This window comes from Grus americana, chromosome Z (assembly GCF_028858705.1).
Source record: "Grus americana isolate bGruAme1 chromosome Z, bGruAme1.mat, whole genome shotgun sequence".
NCBI lineage: Eukaryota > Metazoa > Chordata > Aves > Gruiformes > Gruidae > Grus > Grus americana.
This window is the reverse complement of record NC_072891.1, coordinates 12,704,059-12,727,895: the sequence shown is the minus strand read 5'-3', so window position 1 is coordinate 12,727,895 and position 23,837 is coordinate 12,704,059. Positions and strand designations below refer to the sequence as shown.

The 23,837-nt window shown below is 39.9% G+C and overlaps 1 protein-coding gene across 1 annotated transcript in view; it reads left to right on the top strand.

Moving 5' to 3' along the window:
• Window positions 1-9,515: 9,515 nt before the first annotated feature.
• The window catches only part of GOLPH3 (golgi phosphoprotein 3), a 35,536-nt gene continuing 21,214 nt past the window's right edge, over window positions 9,516-23,837 (top strand). Inside the window, exon 1 of the mRNA XM_054811173.1 lies at window positions 9,516-9,997. Within this exon, the coding sequence (XP_054667148.1) occupies window positions 9,785-9,997 (213 nt within the window). The 5' untranslated portion in view covers window positions 9,516-9,784. The remainder of the gene's footprint in view (window positions 9,998-23,837) is intronic.

Below are 23,837 nucleotides of genomic sequence, written 5' to 3'. Positions count from 1 at the left end.
CTGGGGTCGTGCAGATTAGGTCATGCTTTGGTTTTGGCTGTAGGTTGTTTATGACTGATGGTGAAGTGCCAAGGCGGTTCTCCAGTTCCAGGCTGAGTTTGCAGCTAGGAGAACAGAGCCCATTTGATTTAAAGAAGAATGAAAGTCCTAAATTTGTTTTTTACATAGCTGTGTTTCAGAGTGGTACCATGCTTCTAAGATAGGGAGTGCTTTCTTTGCTTTGGCGTACTGCCTGGTCCTGCTCTCCTATTGTAAGCAGTGAGAAATCACCTTGCAGGTGCGTTTTGAGATTTAAGGCCAGTAAAAGCTTAAGTGCCTTCTGCTCCGGTGTTCTGCAGAAACAGAAGACTTGCATTTGCTGCTTCATAATGTAGGATATGAATAATGACACTAGTCTTAGTTTTGGGGAGTTTTTAAAGGATTTTTTTTTTTTAATTTCTCTCTGAAGGACTTACTGTGTAGCAAATAGCTGTTAATAAAATCATTGCTTTATTCTTTGGCAAAGAGAATTAAGCTGGTGCCCCAGTCAATGTTAGGGAAAACATTTAGTGAGAAAAGACCGTACGTACCAAAGTAGGACACCCTGATACAGATGGCTGACTCATCGGTGTGACATATTCTGTGTTCAATATGGAAAGCTCAGATGTCATTTGTTGTATGTCAGCAAGAGCAGAGAGAGATTTACTTTTTCTTTCAAAGATGACTTATAAACTAGACAGATCTTGACTGACTCTGTATGCAGGTGAAAATACTGATAGACTGTGCAGCTTCTCTCATTCCCCACTGCAGCCAAGGGCCTCCCTTCCAGATGCATCTGTGTTTCTCCAGAGGTTCCTGGACCACGCGAGGGTCACCTTCTTAGGCTGCAGGAAGTATTTCTCTTACCAGTCATCAGCTGGGTTTCTCCACTAAGTTTTTGTTTCTAACATCCATCTTAAATTGCAACTGGCCATAATTTAGCTGCTAATTCTTTTTTCTCTCTTCTCCCTGGGGAAGTCATTGGAGTGCTGAAGGTCTAATCCTGGCTTCAGTGGGATAGCTTTTTGCTGTGAGCATCAGACCACCTACAACAGCTGTGGGAGGCAGATTTTTGGGAGGCCCAAAAGTAAGGCTGTGTTTTGTAGCTAGTCCTGCAACTGCCTGCATCCACATGGGAAAGCAATCTGATGGGCACTTGCCATCAAAGCGTGAGGCTTTGAGGCAGAGGGGTATCAGTGTCCTGGCTTGAAGTTACAGTTTAGGTAGATGGATTCAAGAGAAAAGAATACTTCTCTCACCCTGTTCAGAGGTAACTTTTGCAACAACATAGTACCTTTAAAAAAAAAAAAAAAAAAAAGATGATAATGCAAAAGTAAGTGGCCATCAGCAAGACAGCAGTTCACATAACCGAACAAGTGGTGCTCACACTTTTTTTACCATTTCTTTCCTTTTCTCACAGGTATACAAAAGTATTTAGGGGAACTTTTCTTATGCCAAGGTTTTCAATGCTATTTTTGTCAGGTTCACTAGCTTTCTCCCAGTGCTGCTGCATGTCTGGGCATGCAGAGAAATGTACTCAGCTGCCAGTTCACTCCGGAGTCAGAGAGGCATTTGTCTAGAGAGTTCCCCCTTCCCCATTACAGGGTGCCTAGAAAAAAAAGCCATATAACATTTCCAGCTATGCTGAGTATTTCTGGTGCTGTTTTAGCTCTTTTTGATTTCAAGAGTGAAGCTTTAAATCCCCTTTCTTCTTCCTCAGCCTAATTTTCAGGGGAAAAAAAAAATCCACTAAAAGGCAGAAACATGAGCATGCAATAGATGTACAAGGCTGATTGATTGTAAAATTATTGCTTTATCATAAGTCTCCTGATTACTAGTCAGGTTTCTGCTCTGTTTGAATCCACTCTGATTGCTGCAAATAATGGTATTAAAAAACTGGAGACACTCTAGAATCACACCCCTCTGTGTCTCATGGTAGGACAGTGTACATCATCTTTACTGAGTCACGTAAGTTCTTGGGTTCAGTGCTACATGAGTACATAGCAGGAGTTCTTACATATTTATAGATCATTGATGAACTCTTAAATGCAATCAGTACTTACAAAAATGTACTTACTCAACTGGACAGCCACAAGTTTTTAAATAACTGGCTAACCTTAGAGACAACATTGTGTTTAATGCTCAAATGCTCGTCAATCTATACTATGCAGGTAATGTCCTAAATGGCCTTTGTCCCAACCATTCAAATTATTGCTTTGATGTGATGTGGTCTGCAGTATGGATTTAAATAAAAAATTCCTGTATGAAGAGGTTTCTGTTTGAACAACAGCTCTTTTGCATCAAGTGTATTAGCAGATGTTTGCATGGATGGTAAAGTGTTAGCCAGTGAAATCTCTTTAAATGCCACCACATAGAAATTATCTAGCGATAATATCATTTTACAGTACTGAAGATAGTGTTTGTTGAGGGATATTAGTTGTTTAATATAAATAAGTAGGGTTTAATTAGAATAAATTATGTAGTATTATAATAGGGTGTGATTTGTGCTGTTTGCTTAGCTTTACTTAGCATGAGTAGCTAGATTTGCTGAAGCCTTTAGGCTGCAATAGACGTGTTTTTCTCAGTAATTTTCCTAACAATTAGTATAGTGTTGTGATTAGTCTTTTAGTATGGGAAAGTGTCTTGATATCACACTGATGTCTCAGCAGTGTTTTACCAAGTCTGGGATTCTTCAGTTCTCCATGTTCCACCAGCGAGTGCAGGTGCACAAGGAGCGTAAACCAGAAGATAAGGAGGCTCCAGCCTTCGGGGAAAACTGCAGAAACTGCAAGTCAACAAGGTAAGAAAGAGCCTGCCTCCTCCAGAAGAAGAATCCAATTAGATGTTAGAAGACCCCAGACCAAAAATCACCATCGGACTAAAGGATGCGTGGACAGCACGTGAAGGGCGCATGAGGGGCGGGTGTACGGGACCAAGGGTGTAATTGCCCCCGGATTTCTTTGTTCTGGGTCCCCCTCTTTGGAGGCACCCAGCCCAGACTGACCCTGCTGCTGCACCTTCCAATTAAATTAATTACTTTATAAAATCCAATACCTGAGACTCTGCTGCAGGAGACCTAGGGTCGAGCCTGAAGAAGGAGGAAGCACGCCCAAGAATGTGTGTGTGTGCGCAATGCCATGAATGGAGTGTGAATGCTCAGGCAGCAGCTACTCCTTTAACAGTGTTAATTCAGTGCAGAATTAACCATAGAAAATCAATCCACATTTGGCTTGTTTTAACCTTGTGGAAAAACGTTCACAGGATAATATTCTCAAGCTTTCTACCTTGCAGTCAGCAGAGGCACCTGGAACACAGGTCAAAACAGAAAAATGGCAATGCTGGTGAGGTGTTTTGCTGCTGAGTGAGCAGTCTCACTTATGAACTACACCAGTTAAGAGCAAGTGTGTCCCCTCCAAAAAAGTCTTCTAGAATTTTCTCACTCTGTTGTAATAAAATCCATGTTTGGTGTCTAGCAGGTCAGGATGGCAACAACTGTGCAAAGTTCAGAGCAAGACAGTGGGACATAGCAAGACACTTGACTCACACAAGATTTTATTCTTCTGTGTTTTGAAAGCCAAACTTAAATGTAACAACAGTTTGTTACATACACTTGCTTCCATCCTGTTTTGACTCTTGAATGAATTGGGGAGAAGCATATTCCAGAGATGTCTGCATGTTTAATCTACAAATGTTTATCAATGTTTTTTGCTCCCTGGATAGAAGGTATTATGGAAGGTATCATTACCTGTGCCAAACTTAGAAACCTTCTGGTGTGCACTGTGATCACACAACGTCCTGGCTGCCATCAATAAAAACCATGCAGGACAAACAGGGTATGCAGCCTCTGCCAGAAACAGAACAGACATTTCAATGCACCTGGCTGATTTCTCGGGAACAAGGTAATACAAAAATGCAGCTTTATGTCCTTTACAACAGTCTTTACAGAGGCTCAGAGATGGCTGTTGACAAATATTTCTAGATTTTTCTTCCATTTCCCCTGTCCCAGCTGCTCACACACCTTTGCTGAGTTGATAGACCACTAGCTCCTGGAATCCTTACTTTTCTCCCTGACTGACCCCATTGCTCAGTTTGCCACTTACTGTGTTCTAAAATTACCACTCATTGATTCTCTTTTCTTGGGTTTTCGGTCATAATGAGAGGGCGTAAACCTACCAAAAGTAATCAACATGTATTCTACACACACTTCTGAATGAACACAAGTACTTTCTAATTAGACAACAAGAATACTGTTCTAATCACTATTTATCTTGTAAATTACAACTCCATGGAAACATTTTCTTTGCGCCATCTGGCTCTATGTATTTTTTTAATGAGTTGATGAGTATTTATATACCTTAAAAGGACCAAACAGTAAAGCATTTGTTACCTTAGGAAGTGAAATAAAGATTTTTCAAAACTGAATTTACATAAAATTCATTGCATTGAACATAGTTCATTTTTCCAAAATACCAATGAGAGTCAGTTTTGGTGGAGGCTTCACAGGACTCATTTTACTCAATGAACATCTGTCAAGAAAGCTGCACATTTTTCCTAGTGATGCTGGCTGAACTGGACCCCTGTGTAGAAATGAAGGCCTATCTTCATTACAAACAGCACCTTGACTGACACTTTTGTCTTATGATTTCAGCACTGTATTTGTAATATTAAAATAACCAGTACAGATTATTGCTACTGAACAATATCACTCAGTTACAAGGAAGAAGATGCTATTACAATACAAAGATTTTGGGAACTGGCAATCATTTGAACTCTGCAGGCGATGAGAAAATGAGAGGATCTGGAAATACTTGAAATAAAGAAAACCTTTTTGAAATGAGTAAATGTGAATAACACCTTTGCATGTCTACCTTTGGTCTTCCTAAAATGCCTGTCACTCTATCTCTAAAAAACCAAGTTATTGATTTTTTATATACAAAAATTAAAAGCAGCACTAAATTTTTAACTCAAAGCCCCTTGAAGTTAAAAGAAATCTTATTACTGACTTAGTGGCTGCGTCTGATTTTGTATGATCTAGTTGTTAACAGCTGGCGCTATACCACTGACAGTAGTAATTATTCACATTTTTGAGAAGCCTGAACCATCATCCTTAAATCACCCCAAGGGAGAAGCTTAAAAAGAAGGTACTGGAAAAGATATGTTGGACAATTTTGATTTTGTAAACTAATAATTTAAACAATGTCTAACTATTGGGCATTAAAAGCTGCCAAAGTCAAGGGTTTGTTGTATGCACAAAGAGCTATATCAGTAGGTGCTTTTAACTTAGAAAAAAATGTTGCTAGTGTTGGACAGTTCATTCCTAAACACCACAAGAAAACCCCAGCTGGTCTGCACTGGCTAGCAAGGGATTTATTTAGTAACCAGAACAACGGTATGAGTAAAACAGGTGCAGCTGAAACCGAAAGAGAGAATATCACATGACCACTGTGTAGCAGACATGATTTCTGTGGTCGTTTGTTCGATAACTCTGGTTTCTTCCCACTTACCGTATCACACATTAGTCTGCTCAGTTCTCTTGTCCCATATCTCTCAGCTCCTCCTTCTCTCATCACTGTACTGCTCAGCATCTGGATTCTTACTGGAAGTGAAAATCCCGTTCTTGGAGATTATGCTGATAGTATCGGATAGAACAAATTTCAAGATATTTGTTCCTTCCAGTTTTTTTCTGACATTAATGTCTACTCTAGCACTCAAGCAGCATGTTTATAATCAGCATGGTTTTAAAGATGGTTTGGCCTTAATAAATTCCTGCTCCCCTGTGAGCTCAGTGCTCTTTCAGTAATAATATGGTGCCTATTTGTGAGGCTGCCCTGTCAGTAGTTCTGGGAAATGCTACAGGTAAACATGACCTTTTTTTTCGACTGTTAAGTTAGATCCTTACAGGGATTCAGGCCACAGCTCCACCTGACACTTGTTTTTAGTGACATAATTGGGAGTGGCGAACTTTCACTACGAGGGAATGGAAGACATTGGCAGGAATGTAAATGAGCTTGACTGGTGAAACCACGGGATGGTGAAGCTGTACCAGAGTCAGCAGCCGCCTTCTAGAAAACATCTTCTGTATTCTTGCTATCAACTTCAAATCATGCACATGCTATTAATCTAATCGTCCTTCAAGAGAAAAATCTGCCCAGCAGTATATTGTTATGATGCTGTGACAGTAGCACTAGGATTTGTCCCTACATCTTAAGTTTCAGAGCCTGGCACGTCTGTTAGGTTCCACAACTTCTTGCTTTCACCAGCTGTATGTCATACTCAGGATATTCAAGTTACAATACACTTGTCAATAGTTAATAGCTGTTGACTTCCTGCTTCAGGTCTTTAAATAAAGTTACTCTCTGCTTGACCTGCTGTCCCAAAAGACATTTGCACTTGGTTTCTCAATCACCACTTCTGCTGACATCACTGAGGTAAGCCCTGCTCCCATGGTGAAGTAATCCATGGCAACTGCAACTAGCACAACACAAAATAAGAGTCTAAGATCCATGCCTTTGCTATTTTCCCTTTTATTTCAACTTCCCAGTGGGCTAGCAGCAGTTCAAAAAACCTAGCTCTTTTTGAAATCTACTGCATTTAGTAAAGATAACTTAGACTCATCAGCAACTGTTAACAGAAATTCTGCCAGATATGGGCTTAATAATAAACAGGGATACATTACAAATTTACTGCAAGTCAAACAAAATTATTTATAGACTACAGCCTGTGGTTTTGCATTATTACTTTTCATTATGTTTGAAAAATTTACAGCCTCAGCTCTCAGGCTGGATGCCACTGGCATGCGGGTGGGGGGAGATAGGGGAGTCTGTACCCAGTGAGATGCCCAGTGACAACCCAAATGACATGAACCACACGTTGCACCAAACAGTGCCAAACACAGTGTCAGGGGTTACAGCCTTCTGAACTCCTGCTAAAGACACGTATGACTCAGAAATATTTTTCAAATACAGCTTGGTACTGTAAAATAAATTGCAAGTAAGAAAGTCGTGACATGTACATTAGGATCTCCTAGACGGAGATCCAACAAGCCAAGAGGTCCCTGATAACACACCAGCTCTCAGTCATGTAGAAAGGATCAACACCAACGAAATCACGTGCTGAAATGTGTCTTGTTTGCTATCCTTTTCATTCAAATTTTGGTTTTGGCTATCAAAGTTGTGCTGGTATAGAAAAAAAATTGACTCAAAATTCAATTATATGCATTCTTAATTTTTTTCACACTGAGCTTATTAGTTTAGGTTCATTAGATGAAGAATCAGAACTGAAATTAGTAATGAAAAAATATATTCATTTGAAATTATACCATCCAATTTGTGCAGACACCTGAGTTTCTACATCAGAAAAGTGACTGTCAAATATAAGGAACTTCATAGTATGCATCACCCTAATAAAAATTAAATTGATCAACAAAAGTAAAAATTCTTATTAACCTTCAAGTGATCCTAATTTGATCACATTTGTAGTAAAAAAACAGAAAAGTGGGCAAATCAATAATATAATTAGCTACTACTTTTAAAAAGTGATTTCCACAAAACTGTATATAACAATGAATCCTTTGAGACCCTTGAGGAAAGGACTCAAAAAAAAAAAAAATAATTGGAGTTGCTAATGAACATTCAGTTTACCATTAAAAAGTAATCATGACAAGACCCAAACATAGTTAAAATGCCAAACTAGTGTAGTGGGAAAGCGAAAATAAACTTAACAGCCTGAAGAGTGCATCGTATTGATAAGAAAGAAGATAATATTGCTTTGTTAATTAAATCTAAGAATTAAAGAATATGTACGTGACGATGAGAAATTTTTGCCCACAGAAACAGGGTATTGAATGTAGGTGCATGGCAAATTCTAACAATGATATTACTAAAGAGAAATGTAAGAATTGTTAACAGTGCTTTAAAAAATGTGCTCAGTAAAGAGCTTTGTATTCTGGGGAAACAGGTAAATACTATCACACAGGACAAAGATTAAATACTTTCCACTGACAGTGTTCTTTAAGAAAAATTTAAACGGCAGTAGTAAAGCTAGGTAATTTGTGTCAGTAAGCATATAGGTTCCATACAGGTTTTTAAAAGAGCTTTTTGGAAGCTCTTTTTGATCTCTAATTATGAGTCTCAATAAATCTTGGGAGTTCCAAAGAACAGGAAGAAAGCTAAGACAGTGACTAGGTTAAAAGAAGGTAAAAGGGACAACTCAAGTTACATCTTGATTGTAATCCTCAGCAAAATATCCAAGTGGGTCATACAGGAATATATATATGACTATATATTAATGTATATATAGGACTATATTAATAAATATTTCAGTATAATTTCTACTCAGAAAAGACATTTCAAGAAAACAGATACTGTAATGCTATTGTGGTATCTCTTCTTTATGCAAATGCTCATTTGATAAAAGTAACAGTGATGTTGTATCCTTAAGCTTTTGTTTGGCATTTTACCTGGTACAGCAAAACACTTCGATTGAAAAATCAGAAAGTCACACAGTAAACAGACTGTAATTGGCAGGCCTCAAAACACAGAAGAGGAAGGATCAGCAAACACTTCCATGAATCATTCAGATCCTCCAGGTATCAGCTTTGTCTGTCTGCTACTCTTTCTTATCAATGATCTTGAAGAAGCTATATGATCACCAAGTCACAATACCAGATAATGCAAGAATTGGGGGTGTGGGAAACAATGGAGTCTAAAGTCACTTACAGAGTGACTTGGAGCTCTTAGTAAACTGGGTGCACCTTAAAAAAAAAAATCAACCTAATTATATACATATTTTATGTATATCTTGGATATATATTTTATACATGTTTGTATCTATATATCTCAATATGGCCAAATGCAATATCTTAATTGTGGACACAAAGTACAGGCCATCCTTGCATCATAAGCACCTTTATTCCGCAGTAAAATACAGTACCTGGCAACACGTAGGAGATTTAACCCTGATAAGTAGTTTTTTGAGGTTTTGTTGTGCCACATTCAAAGGGGCTAAAGGTTTGAAAAGGCGGTCATCGACAGCGGAGCGGAGGGACTCCATCTCCTCAGTTTGAAGTCAAGACTGTTGAGAGCTCACCTGAGCTGGGTTGATGAGTACATATAACATATGCATATATATATGGAGATATATTCCTGCGGGGCTGCACTAGCAACCGGACACGGTCTTGTGGCTAAAATGAAATCAGGCAGACCTAAGGATGTAAAAAAGGCACTTATTTAAAGAAAAAAACACATTAATTTAAGAGAGTGCAGTATGCCGCCGCTGGGTTATGCTACGGCGGGCACCGGCCGGCCCCTCTCCCGGAGCGCCGGATTAAGCGTTCTCCACAGCCCCGGGTAATGGTCGGTAACGGCCACCACCGGCCACCACCACTCCATCCCTCCGCGGCTGAGGGTTCGCGCCCCCAGGGCGCCCCGCCCCCTGCCCCGCGGGGGGCCCCTCCCGCCCGCGGCCCTTTCCGGTGCCCCCCCCCGCCCGGCGCTGCCACATCCTCCGCTGACATCAGCCCGCGACGCCATATTGGAGGAGAAGCTGCCTCCGCCAGCTCGGCCGCCGCAGGGGGGGACGCCGGCCCCCGCTGCCTCCGCCTCCGCGGCCGAGCCTCGCTCCCCATGACTCCCCTCGGCTGGCCGCTGCCCCGGTGCAGATAGGGTGGAGGCAAAAGCGGCTCCTGTCACTTCTCCTTCCCACCTCCCGAGCTGTCGCCGAGCCCCTCTCCCCGCGGCGGGCCTCTGCCCTCCCGCCGCCTGCAGCCATGACTTCCCTGACCCAGCGCAGCTCCGGCCTGGTGCAGCGCCGGACTGAGGCCTCCCGCAGCGCCGCCGCCGACAAGGAGCGAGGAGCGGGGGGCGGCCCGGAGGATGAAGGCCGCCGGGACGAGTCCGGCGACGACGAGAAGGGCGACTCCAAGGAAACACGGCTCACCCTCATGGAGGAGGTGCTGCTCCTGGGCCTCAAGGACCGTGAGGTGCGGACAGGGCCGTGGCGGCGGGGATGGGGCGGGCTGAGGTGAGGGGCGCTGGGCAGGGGGTGGCTGAGGAGTCCCAGTGGTGCTGGGGGGCGGGGGGGGGATGAGGGCTGGGGAAGGGGTGCCTGAGGGAACACCAGTTAGGCGGGGGCTTATGGAGGACGCTGATGGGAAAGGGGAGCCGAAGTGGTGCCAAGGTATGGGTGGGATTGGGACAAGGGCGCTGCTGGGTGAGTATTGCTGCGGGTTTGGGGCAGAGGCGTTGCTGAGGACGGGGACTGTGATGTTGCTGGGGGTAGGGGCACATGCTGGAACAGGGTCGGTGTTTTGGTGGAGGTGGGGAAGGTGCTTGGATTTTGGGGAGGGGGAGCCTGGCAGAGAGTTTCCATTGCCCTTTGGATGCAGATTTCACAGAGAGGCACTCATTTGCAATGTCTCAAGGCAGCATAGGGGTCAGAGACCTGGAGATGAGGGCCAGGGTCTCTGGTCAGCATTGGTGGTTGACTTGGAGGCCTGGGTAAACCTGTGATATTTATGCTCCTACAATTTACCCGTGGCTGTAACGTGGAAGACTTGTTTACTTCTATGTATTTTGCCAGACACAACTCTGTGGTACTTATGAGGTTCTCAGGCGCTTTAGGATGCGTAGCAGCCCTTTCTACTAAGATTTTCCAGACTAATGCACATGAAAAATGTCTTAGAATTGTGGGAGATACATATGACAAAAATAGGCCTTAAGTAATGAGAAGTGTGTCAAAATGAGGAAATGGCACTATTGTATAATTATGTGTTTTTACTGAATTTATAGCTTAATTGTTTGTCATGATACTGTGAATAACAGCGATTGAGGAAGGTGTACTTCTACCAGTGCATCAGATTTTTGTTTCATTTGAAAGAGTTAATGAATATACAAAGCATGCATGCTGCAGAAAGTCAGTCCTACTGGGGAAACAGTTTAATTTGATGTGGTGTATGGTGAAGAATAATATGCCTTTGTTTCAGATATGAGTTATAATATAGATTTAATTAAGCAATCTATGCTTTTTTTGGTGGTAAGTAAATTAATGAAGCCAGTTGATTGATTTGGGTGGAAGTCTCTTAAAACTGTGCATGTTCATATGCAATAATAGGGGCAGGAAGCTGATAAGTTACATGTTCTTTGACAGTGCATTGCATCTAAAATAAATTTGCTGGCTGATAACGCATAGGTTAGAGAGTAGTTTTCCTGGTTAACATTTGTTTTTTAATGCGTGTGGGTATATCTGTGTATATACGTGCCACAATAACATATTTTATTTCTCTCTCAGCTTGTGTATTTTAGGCCATATTCTTGTAATCCCATTTTTTCAGATGGACCTTGCCATGGCATCCTGATAAACTCAGTAGATATTCACAGTGATGTGTGCTTCCACCTGTTGAATGGAAGACTTGTGCATATGCGCATTTGTCTTTCTACACACCTGAATAGTTGCAGAAAAGTAAGTTAGGTGTGACAAGAGAGACATCTGGCAGGATTGCCTAGGAGGTCCTGCCTTGAGGAAGGTGGAATAAACCAGGTGATCTTTCAGCTCTTTTTTACCCGGGATTGTGTGCTAAACCTGCTAATTTACAGGCCTTGGGCTGTAAAGATTTCAAGGTAGGGACCATTCTGTCTGTCTAGAAAGAATATATGGTGCAAGTATTCCTAGTATATCAAAGGTTAATGGTTAACTTTAGGCCTAAAATTCCAGCTTTGCACCGGTGTGCTTCAAAATTATAAATCATCTAGCTTAGTTTAGTGCAGCAGTGGCACACACTGCAGATAATCTAATATTCCTTTGTATGGAAAAAGGAACTGATTACAGTGTTACGGATATCCATAATTCCCTTGGGGTTTTGCAGTTGAGACATCAGACAAAGAGAATGATAATGTAATCTCTAGGCTGGGGGGCTTATGTGCAGAAACTGTAGCATACACTGTTTCTGAGTTTCGTTAGACATGAATCACTAGGGTTTGTATTTTGGTTTTGGGTCTGCTTGTACCCCTGTGTACGAGCTACGCTATGTATACTGCTTTGTCTTCACTTTTTTCCCTTTTAAAACTGGAAATAAAACTATAGACTCGTTTTCAAAGATTTTTTTTTGTTCTCTATTGTTCTAATGATAAGTAAGCAAAACTTATTTGCTTTACACATCTGGAAATGCTTTTTATAAGGTTTTTACTTCCAATAGAATTGATTTCCCATGACATGTGTGAGACTTTCTCATAACAGCAAGCAGAGAAAAGCAATATAGGGTCTGTAAAGCATAATTGTATTGCTACACAGAGTGTAAGGAAAAGGCAAAGGCAGGTGTATGAGCTAAAAGCTCAATTGCAAACCAGTAAATTTAAACTGATACTGTCATTCCTGTTTATTCCAACAGGATAAAATAACTTAATGTTGAATTTAAAATAAGTAAATAATATACAAAAAAGGAGTCTGAATTGGCCAAAGAATATGTTTCCTTAAAAATAGTTTCTCTCTCAGAAAAGTCACCAATAACTGCTTTGGTAACTTAGCTTTCAGGTTTTGGGGTATTTTTTTTTCTAATGTTAAACACTGGTGAATATGGCTTAACACCTTCTAAATTGTATACAATATGCTTCTCATGTAAGGAGCTACCATTTATAATTTAAGTGTAGATGACAGAGCCTTTACTCTTAGAAGAGAGTTTTTCAATCAGTGATGGATTGATGAGTTCAGTATTTGTAGGAGATTGTTACATATTTATGTGAATCCTGCTTTCAGGATAATGTGATGATTGTAACAACCACAGCAAAACTTTTGAGTTGTTGCCTGGTTGTTGCTGCAATACGGGTTTAGTGATGGGAATGTCTGGCTGCCCTAAAACAAATGCAGCACACCTCAGTCCCATTCTTAGTGCTGGAACACAGTTAACTACATTCACACATGCTTCTTGGACATTTTTTTTTTCCTCCCCTTCTGCCTAATTAAATTATACTGGCTGTACATGTACTGGTTACTCTTTTCTACCAATGGTTCCTCTTCCATTTGTATCTTCAGTGTATATTTCTGTATTCCAAGGTCAGGATAGGTTATAAGGGATATGTGCTGAAATATGCATGCTCACATAACATGACAGATGCAGTGTCCTTGGAGGAGCAGGTAATACATTGGAACAAAATACATTACCAGAATTCTTTGGGGAGCATCACAAGAACACGTATGTTTATTTGGAAACCCTACAGAAACATAGTTGGAAAAAGGAGTCATGTTCATCCACTTAGAGTAGAGCAGCCTGTTGCTATAGGAATAAAAAATATTCACTGAAATAAAATACTTTGTAGTATTACGTTAAAAATAACATTGTGGTAGGATATGTCAAAGCCACACCAAAAAGGAGGTTGTTCTGTAGAACTACTGAAGCGTCTGAAGTCATCACTCTCAAAAGAAGGGAGTGATACATATCAAAAGTTAGCTTATTTAGAAATGACAGCTGAGATGAGTACAGGCCAGTTCATTACAGCTCTTCCAGACATCTTGTAACTCAGTCCCATAGAAAACCGAGAGGTTGCTAGGTGGCTGTGCTCTATAACTGTTGCTCCATTTAAGTTTTTTGTACTTGTAGGTTTGGTTTTTTGGTTTTTTTCCTTTTCCTTTTTGAAGTTCCCTCTAGGTACACATTGAGAATCTATTCTTACACAGCTGCTCCTGTACTCTGTACAATGTGCCAAAACTAAACAAATTGAAACAGCTATAGAAATGTGGCACCTACTAAGATAAAATATTTATTTGATCTGTAACTAATTTCTTATTTGCTGAAAGAAAACTCCTGTAAAGTATGCTGAAATAATCGTCATGTACTGCAGTCTTCTGCAACAATAAATATTTCTGGGTTTATTTACTCTTACTTTGGTAAGACTAAAAAGTCATTTGTGAGAGTGAAGTAATGTTAAATCACTTTGTTAGGTACAGAAGTTATCTTGGATCTTTGCTATTCATATTTGGCCTTCAGAAACTTCATTTATTGCTGAATATTTAATGTTGCAGCATAACTTTTTGTCCAAATAGTTCATGTGAAGGCCTACAGCTTATAGTTTTCATTGTATTGAGAGGAGTTATTAGGGAGCTAGTTTGCCTGCTTCAGATGTGCTGTTTTGTGTCGTCTTTGTATCTTTTTAGTCTTTTTGTTTTTTCCCTCATTAAAAAAAGTTTCAGCAACAGCCTGAATGTCAACTCAAAAGGTCCCAAGTTTTGCTGGAAAATTTCTGAGACAAATAAGTGAAACATGAAGAGGCGTCTACTGGGAATTCGCATTTCAGATGAAGAATGATGTATGAATGTGTTAAAACCTTGACAAAGACATGCTTTTTCTCAAATGTTCATGGCCTAATAACAACAAAGTTTGTAATGTCTGTGGTGAAAAATTCTTTCTTTCATAGTTGCCTACCTTCTTGGTCCTTTTTTTTTTTATTTCATATCCATACATAAATTACAGGCTAGCAGGAGATAAGAGGTGTAGGAGGAGTACCACCCAAATTCTGTATTGTACAAGATGCAATGAAGTGCCTCTTTACTGTGCTGCTGAGTAAATCCTGCTTTGGGGCTTTTTGAAGAACATGCTGATTTGGAAGCAGCATTTTGGATACAAGTTGACTTTGTGTTGAAATGGTGTTTATATTTCATGGTTCTGCATGCAGCTAGTGTGGTTACCCCTGCTCTTATAGCATGGCTAATCTGTACAAGTGTAGTCCCTTCTTTCATGTCAAGCTGTCTAGTGTAGGACAAAGACAAGCCTTTCTAGTGATGCTTCTTGATTTTTCAAAGTGCTCTTAAAAAAACAAAGCTGTAACTCTTCTTCCTCTCCCTGTAGCAAACTGTTACATTTAAAAAAAATTGGATGAAGTGTATTTAAGAAAGTATTGCTGTTAATTGCTAGAAGGGAAGTGATCATGGAACTGAAAACAAACATTTTATATTAAGAAGTGGTGGTGGTTTAGGTGTTCTTTGATCCTAAAGTAGTTCAAGTGCTGCAGCATTTATCTCAATTAGTTAAGCTACAAGTAACAGGTCTTCTTTGCAAGGCTAAATTGACCAGGCTAAGTGTTGCAGACAGTATATTCAAGAATGGCTTTCTTACTCACAGAGCAAATAATTACTACAGCACGTACTCACTTCTGTGTTTTATTACTGGGAAAAGGGGAGGCTAGTCTGGAATAAATGTGTGACTTAGTTTCCCCTGCATAGACAACATTGTCAATCTGTTTTCTCATAGCTTTTAGCAAAGAAAGAAAAAAATAGTCAGCTTGTCATGTGCCACTTTTAATGGGGTTATTTCCCAGCTTGCAAACAGGTCTTAGATTAGTTTCAGTATTTTATTTCCTTTCAGAAATATTCACGAAACATAACTGCAGAATGATTTCACATACGCTTTTCACACTTAAAAATTACAAAATTACACATAAAACAGTGCACGACTGTTCTCTTCCTCAGTGCACTGTACATAAGTCTGGATGAGTAGGAGCACAAAGGTGTGTGGTACTGTGACTAAGCTATTAGTCTGAGTGCAAACCAGTATTATGCATGTCACATCTTTCCCACCTCCCCCCTACAGTATTTCAAGTCTTTTTCTTTTTCTTTTTTTTTTTCTTCCCTGTTTGTGATGGACCTTGTAAGTGAGATCTTTGAAATTGGAGAGGTGTTACATGCATAGCCTTTCTACTGTTTGTGGCTGTTACAGGATTTATTCATCACACCAGGAAATTAGTCTGTGGGGCATTTTGCCTGTCTTTCTGTCACTGATACTCTTTTAAGCACTTGTAAGCTGCTTATTGCTATACACTCTACTCATCTGCCTTTATGGTCTTACTAGATAGCATCATGTAATACTCTGTTGTATTATTTAGAGTCCTTAACTGCCGGGCTAGGTGTCTTTTGTGTATGGGCTGTACCGTGAGGTTTCTATTTAGCCAATCATTCTTGTACAGCTAAGCACATTGCACTTCAATTTTTTACTTCAGTAGACACTTGATTTTACTTTGGTACTTCCACATTCAAGTGCCTCTACCACGAGAGGAGCATTCCTTGCGTATTATATTGCGATTTCAGTATATCTTCTACGTTGCACAGTGGAGAAGGCAGGTATAACGTTTGTTGGCTAGGTTGAGGTAAATGCCAGGTGGATTTACCACTTCGAACTATACTAATCACTTAGGAAACACTTATTACAACTGCTTTGCCTATGCTGGATATATAAATAGGACTACTGCTTTAGCAACATCTGCAGCCTGTGGCTGAGACTTCCAGTTTACAGTTACTCCCTGTTAAGTACTAAATGGAAGAACTTGTTCCTGTTAATGTGAGACAGTGCAGTGACATAGTGTTTTAAATTGTGACCACTGTAGAAGAAAAGGTAGAAGAGAGGGATAGCTGTTCTATTTGGAGGCAGATACAGTATGTACATAAGTGTGGAGCAGGCAATTGTAGTTTTAATGTGGCCTAGTTAGTCAAAGTTAGTGAAACTTCCACCTATTATTTTGTCAGCCAATATTGGACTTGCTTTGTTTGTGTTAGAAGGACATACCATGTTAGGTTTTTCTTACTGTTTTTAGGAGAACAGTACTGGACCTGTCAGGGGTAGAGTTCATTTTCTTCATAGTAGCCAGTATGATGCTATGTTTTTTATTTTTGACCAAAACAGTGTTGATAACACAAAACAGTGTTGATAACACACCTCTGTTTTATCTGTTGCTGAAGAGTGTTTGCCCAGTGTCAAGGCTGACTCTGTTTCTCACTCTGCCCACCCCCCAGTGAGTAGGTTGGGCTGTGCAAGAGGCTGAGAGCAGGGACAGCCCGGACAGCTGACCCCACTGCCTGGAGGGGTATCCCATGCCATAAAGTGTCATGGTCTGCAATAAAATATTGGGGGTGGGGTGGGTAGGTAGTCATTGCTCGGGGACTGGCTGGGAATCAGTCTGCTTGTGGGAGGTGGTGAGTGAGTGGTTGGTATCACTTTGGTTTGGTTTGGTTTTTGGCTTTTGCTCTTCTTGTTCTCTCCCCCTGCCCTGTTCTGCTGGGGGCAATTGGAAGGGCAGTTATGTAGGACTTAGTTGCCAGCCAGGGTCAGCCCACCACTAGGAGACACTAAATGTGTGCAAGGTTTGTGTTGGAAGCTTGTGGTTGTTCTATCTAGGCAGGATGGGAACTGTTTTTCTGATCCTGCTATATTTGCTTACTGCTGTGGGAAGACTTGTTTTTTGAGTGAAATATCTGATGTGAAGGATTTAAGCACCAGTTCTAATTAAACATTTCTTTCAAATGTCAGATTTTATACTCAGTGACAATAGCCGGTAGTGTAGAAATAAATTTGCAGGTTGTGGAACAAATTAATCACATCTTTTTTTGCACCAAATGTGGAGAATAGAGGTTGGACCCTGATGGAAGGTGGCTTTGCAAGAGCGATGCAAATATTTGAGGTCATTATCTGCATGTGTATAGACTTAATCATGCTGAAAGTTAGGCTTCTAAGTTTGCCTTTTCATTCCTAAATGAACAGTCAGACTCTTAAGTGTTGATTTTTCAGGGGTCTCGTAAGGGTTCAGCAGTGCGCATGTGTTAGTTGCCTCCTCTTCAGCAAAATTACGTTTTTCATTAACTTCATTGTAGTGAAGAGATGTGTCTGTGTAGCGTATGCCTGTGTATGTGCTTGAAAAGCTGAGCAATAACATTTGGCTTTAGTGCTTCCAGTAGTTGACAGCAGTTGCTATTTGTTTCTTATTATTAAACGCAGTGGCAGGTTAATCAAATACCTGACAAGTTTGATGTCAACGATACTGTGCTTTCTAAAATACGTATGGTTGCTTTCTGAAAATATTTCTAGTGCTTGGCTGTTGGAACACTTGAGAAATTTTCCTCCCTAACTTACCTTCTGTGTATAACTAGACTACAATTTAATGTTCCAGTAAAATGGCTAATGATTTCAATTGCATCAAAAGAGGAGATCAAGTGAGATTGCAGTCAGACATCAAAGTCCCCACATTGTAGTATTCCAATAATAAGCACTTCTGCACACTGGCTTGCTTTTCTTTCTTAAACAGATCCTAATTTTCAAAAGTTCCGTAGGTCAGGTTGTATCATTAGATGTTGCTGCAACCTTCTGGGTTGAGAAGGTGATGCCTTACTTGAAAGGTAAGATTTGCAGCAAAGAGCTAGCTAGGTATAGGTTGGCATAGACCCTTAATCTAGTGTGAAGAGGATGAAGAGGAATCTAGTTTAATTGCAAATGACTTGAAGTTTAAATATTTTCCCTTTGACACGTGAAAAATCCAGAGTATTCCTCTAGCATAGGTTTCACTTGAGTATTTTGAATGTTCACAATTTCTGGGCATATTGTTCTTATCTTTTTATTATAATTTTGAGGGATCACTGGTAAAAGGGATGAATGTCTCCTAAAAATATTTTGGCTTTAGAAATGTATTTCTATTTTTTCAAATTATGTAGATAGATAGAACTGCATTTCTTTTACTGGATCTGAAATTCCTTTGTACCCATTTAAGAGCTACCTGAAAAATTAATCTCTCCATTTAGTTATTACATATATTATATGTCTATATAATATATACAAAGTAGCCTTCTCTGAATGTATTCCTGTCAGGTGAAGCTGGTTCATGTCTTTAACCAAATACATCTTAAAACAGATTGGTCTATAGAAGCAGTGAAAATCAAAATCCAGCAGACAGTAGATGTGAAAACAATTCTATAAGAAAAACGGAAGGTTTGTCTCTGTAATTTTGCAGATAATAATAAATTTTATTGAATCTTATTGCTGTCAATACCAAAAATCAATTCTGCGTTTTGGGGTTGCTTGTTGTTTTAAAACTTAATCACAAGAAAAAAATGTTGAGTGTGTTCTCAGCTTACCATCATTCTTGTGTTCCAAAATTGTGGAGGCTTTTCTTCTTATTTCTTGTCTTATAGGTCCATAGAGGAGAGAAGAAATTGAAACTATTATTGAAGAGTTATTAAGCAAGACTCTAACCCTGAACATTATATTTTCAGCTGAGTGTGAATAGGTTGGGGTAAGACCACACAGTTCCTTGCCAAAGGAAATGGATTGTGGCCTTCCCAGAGAACGCTGCCACAGAAGTTGAATTTGGTTTTGTTTTTTAATCTGCCTGGCATTGTACAGTACTGTAGTGTCATCAAGTATAAGATTTTCTTAGAGGTAATAAATCTATAGGTATTAGACTTGATAAATTGATATATGTGTATTGAATGTATATTAGAAAGTACAGAGAATCTCTAGGTCATTAAAGCACATGCATAATTAGACCATGTCAGCTTTTCTTGTTTGAGACTTACTGTCAGCTGCAGCATCTGTACTGTGGTTACACTCATGTTCAGATAGATTGCATTACAATAACATGCACTGGAAGGAAAAGAACAGATCTTTTTTGATCCCCTGAAGATGAAAATGTATCAATTCATATAATAAGATACCTGTGGTGAGATTAGCAGCCTAATTTTACCTTGAGGATTCAAATAATTTTGGACATTCCAGCCTGTCTTCAATGAATGTTGCAATGAAGCTTTTCCTTTTTCTTTTCTTTGTCATTGTCTTCTATTGTTTGCATTTTCCCCCAGCTCCTTATAAGTATGTTTAGTTATGCTGGTAAAAGGACTAAAAGTCCTTTGGTTCTCACTGGAGTTTAAGGTGCTTTATATGTTTACTGTCTGTCTAAGGTTACTTGAATAGCTGAATCAGAGCTTTATAGAAATCTGTATAAGGACCTAGTTGAGGAGGAACGAATGCTGACTGGCTGCACAAGAGAATCTAAGGGCTTCAAATTATTGGAATAAATATACACTTAGTTCTCCAGCTTTTTCCATCTGTTGCTGAGAACTTGGAAAAGTTTGTGGATTTTTTTTTAATTTTTGTGTTCATTTTTACAAGACCTGTTAGCATATTTTTATGTATGCTGGAAGAAAAAACTTAGATAAACTTTTTTTAAAAATGTATCTTATTTCTAATATAAGAATTCCCTGCTCTGAAAAAGTATGTGGTTGAAGTTCTTAGGTTTGACTAAAGTCAGGTATCGGATTTGTTGGACAAATACTTTATAAAATATGCTCAATATTAAATTAAGCATGTATAGCATCAATCGTGCTGACTTCCACACCCTTCAAGAGGTCCAGAAATTGTATTGGTTGTTCCTTATAGAATGATGATGTTCCTAAATAAAACACTAACTTATAGGAGTTTTTTGTATCTAAAGAATCCATAAACTTATTACAGTAACTCAGTTACTGATTTTGATCTGCTTATAGTTACATTATCACAAAGAAGAGATTTATTTACCTGCAACCATGGCAGGCATTTTTTCTTTCTTTCTCATCAGCAATTTTACTTTCAGCTAAAAGGTTAGGAACCACAGAATGATGTACAGGTGTCAGAAGCTGATGTTCACTTATTCTTCTTTGTCTTCTCCTACTGCTGTCTGCTGGTATTTCCATTTAATTGTATGACTTTATGTGAATATCCAAAAGGATGTAGTGTTTCTGTTGTAGAAGAATACTGATGATAGATGCATTTAGAATTCATAAAATGAAGCTTTTGGGTCAACAGAAAGGATTGAAACTCTATGCTTAACACATAATTTATAATAAACTAAGTACTTTCATTATCCTTTCTATATACATACTGCGTATATTTTGTATTTTGCCTCTTTGTATTTGGGAACAGTTCTAAGGAGATGCGTTACACAAGTTCTTCAGGTGATTCCAACTGCTTTCAAAAATTCAAAGTAGTATTATTAATTGTAGAGAGACTACATAAAGGAAACAGTATGTTAAAATAGTTCTTGTATTTTTTTGGGAACATGACAGCCCTATGCTTCTCAGTCTGCTAGTATTCTTCATTAGAATGAAAATGCTTAAAACCAGTGTCATCAACATACATAGCTGTGAAGCAAATGAAAGTTGTAAAGTTGCTTGCAACAGATTCTTATGTTGGAGATAGGGTGCAAGACAAAGGAAACAGCCATATTTGACATGAAAACTGTGGCAGGTCAAAATTCTCATTAACTTTTAACCTGCTGCAGTGCACCTGGACAGCTTATGCTATTATTCCTTTCCCCTCTGTCCTCTCCAGCTGTCTTTCTGTAGATCCCAAAATTACAGCTTTAGAGAGGAACTCCTTGATTAAAACAGTGAGAATTCTGTCACATTTGTGATCAAGTCCATTATGAAATAAAACTCGCCACAGCCCATATCTTGAGATAAATGGTCTCTGCCTGTCTTTTGCAGTAGGTTTCAAATAGGTGATGGATGATGATTTGGATTATTATGTTCTGTACGTGCTTTGTGCTGGCTAATAATAGGCTAGTAGGCATGTCTGAAAGAGCTTGATACTGCTTCAGAGAATTGGAAAGGGATGCCATTGCTGGCCTGTGAGATTTGAATAATATAACTTCAAATTTATGATGACCAGGGTAATCATTGCTGAGATCCAAAGTAGGGAGCTGAAGGTAGTGATGAATGTAGTGCATGATACCTTAAGCATTAAGCATTTTATATTTTCAGAGCAGATTGTGCTCATGAATGGCTTCAGTATAGGTAGCCCAATAATATAAGATATTTTTTTTTTTGAGCTCTTTATCTCAAGTGACTAAGTGAATAGTTCTAGCCATAACTATTCAGGTTGTGAAAACTTCAGGTTTTGTCCGTTGAAGTGTGGGCTGTCACTGAAGGGGATACTCTTGCCTTTTGCTATATGTTCCAACCATGTTCCTTGCCTTTCCCATGTCCCCTCTGAAGTCTGTTCACCTGCTCAGTGAATCAGGTGAAGAGATCAACCATTAGCTTTCAGACAGACCACTTCCTGAGCTGACTACAGCATTGCTGTGGGCTCAAGGGAGAGACCAGCGATGTGCTTTGATGGAGTGAAAAAATAGACACTTTGTCTTCAGCAGCAGTTCAGGTTTTGTTGGACTGCATTCCTGGGTTTAGCCCTTAAATGAATAAAAATTAAGACATGGAGGAGGATGTTCTCAAGTTACACAGTTTTGTGCAAGGTGGGATTCTGTGACATTGATTTGAAAGGTCACTAAAACTGAAATGAATCTCTCTAAGGAATCATAGAATATCCTGAGTTGGAAGGGACCCATAAGGGTCATCAAGTCCAACTCCTGGCTCCACACAGGACCAGCTGAATCAGAGCATATGACTGAGCGCGTTACCCAGATGCTTCTTGAACTCAGTCAAGCTCAGTGCTGTGACCACTTCCCCGGGGACCCTGTTCCAGTGCCTGACCACCCTCTCGGTGAAGAACCTTTTCCTCATATCCAACCTAAACCTCCCCTGTCGCAGCTTCATGCCGTTCCCTCGGGTTCTGTCACTGGTGACCAGAGGGAGGAGATCAGCGCCTGCCCCTTCTCTCCCCCTCGTGAGGAAGTTGTAGGCCATGATGAGGTCTCCCCTCAGTCTCCTCTTCTCTAGGCTGAACAAACCAAGGGACTTCAGCCTCTCCTCATACATCTTCCCCTCTAGACCCTTCACCATCTTTGTTGCCCTCCTCTGGACACTCTGCAATAGTTTTATGTCCTTTTTGTACTGTGGCGCCCAAAACTGCACACCGTACTCGAGGTGAGGCTGCACCAGTGCAGTGTAGAGTGGGACAATCGCTTCCCTAGACCGGCTAGCAATGCCATGCTTGATGCACCCCAGGATACGGTTGGCCTTCCTGGCCGCCTGGGCACACTGTTGACTCATGTTCAACTTGCTGTCGACCAAGACCCCCAAGTCCCTTTCAGCACGGCTGGTCTCCAGCGTCTCATTGCCCAGTCTGTATGTACAGACAGGGCTGCCCCTTCCCAGGTGCAGAATTCGGCACTTGCCCTTGTTAAACCTCATGTGGGTGGTGATTGCCCAGTTCTCCAGTCTGCCCAGATCTCTCTGCAAGGCCTCTCCACCCTCGATGGACTCAACAGCTCCTCCCAATTTGGTGTCATCTGCAAACTTGCTCACAGCACCTCCTAGTCCTACATCCAAGTCATTTATGAAAACATTAAAAAATATTAAAAAGCAACATTAAAGGAAGAATAATTGAAATGGTGTACAGAAAGTAGGTGGTTCAAGAGAGATGGTTATGCAGGGAAAAACACTGGGATGACATTTTGTCCTTGGTTTCTTTTCCTGCTTTTTGCTCATGGTGTTTCTCTCTTGCCACTTTACCTCTAAGAAAAGATAGCTGAATTTATGTATATACAAAACATGAGTCTTTCTCAGTATTGAGATAACTACTGAAAGTGAGCATGCAGGTATTCTAACTTCATGACACATGCATGTAAATGTTAGAAATAAGTAGGCTTTTTGCTAATTGTGCTTTGCCATGTGAAAATCAAGTCTCGTGTATAATTTATAGCAGGAGACTACTCAGTTTGCTTTGTCCAATGCTACAAATTACTTAAACTGACTTTCAAAGTTGTGCTTTTTTTTTTTTTCAAAGGTCCACGTAGTTAGGACTGTCCACATATCTCAGGCTGTGTATCTGTTGACAACTGTTTCTTCTTATTCTCATCTTAAAAGTGGAACTGAACCTTGTATGTTTCACAGGTCTCCAAACTGTATTTTTATTATGCTGACATGTAAATTTGGTGAGGATAACTAATGACACCTGGAGATAATTGCCCTCAGTAACTTCCCCTGATGCCAGCAAGCACAGAATGTTTTTCAGTAAGCTTGTCATCTGTGGTTTCTGAGAATATGCCATAAAAATAGTCTGTCGCATATCAGAAAGAATAGGAAGAAACTGTTGTTTAGGAAAGCTAGATGCTTGTTTGTGTATAAACAAAACAATAGGT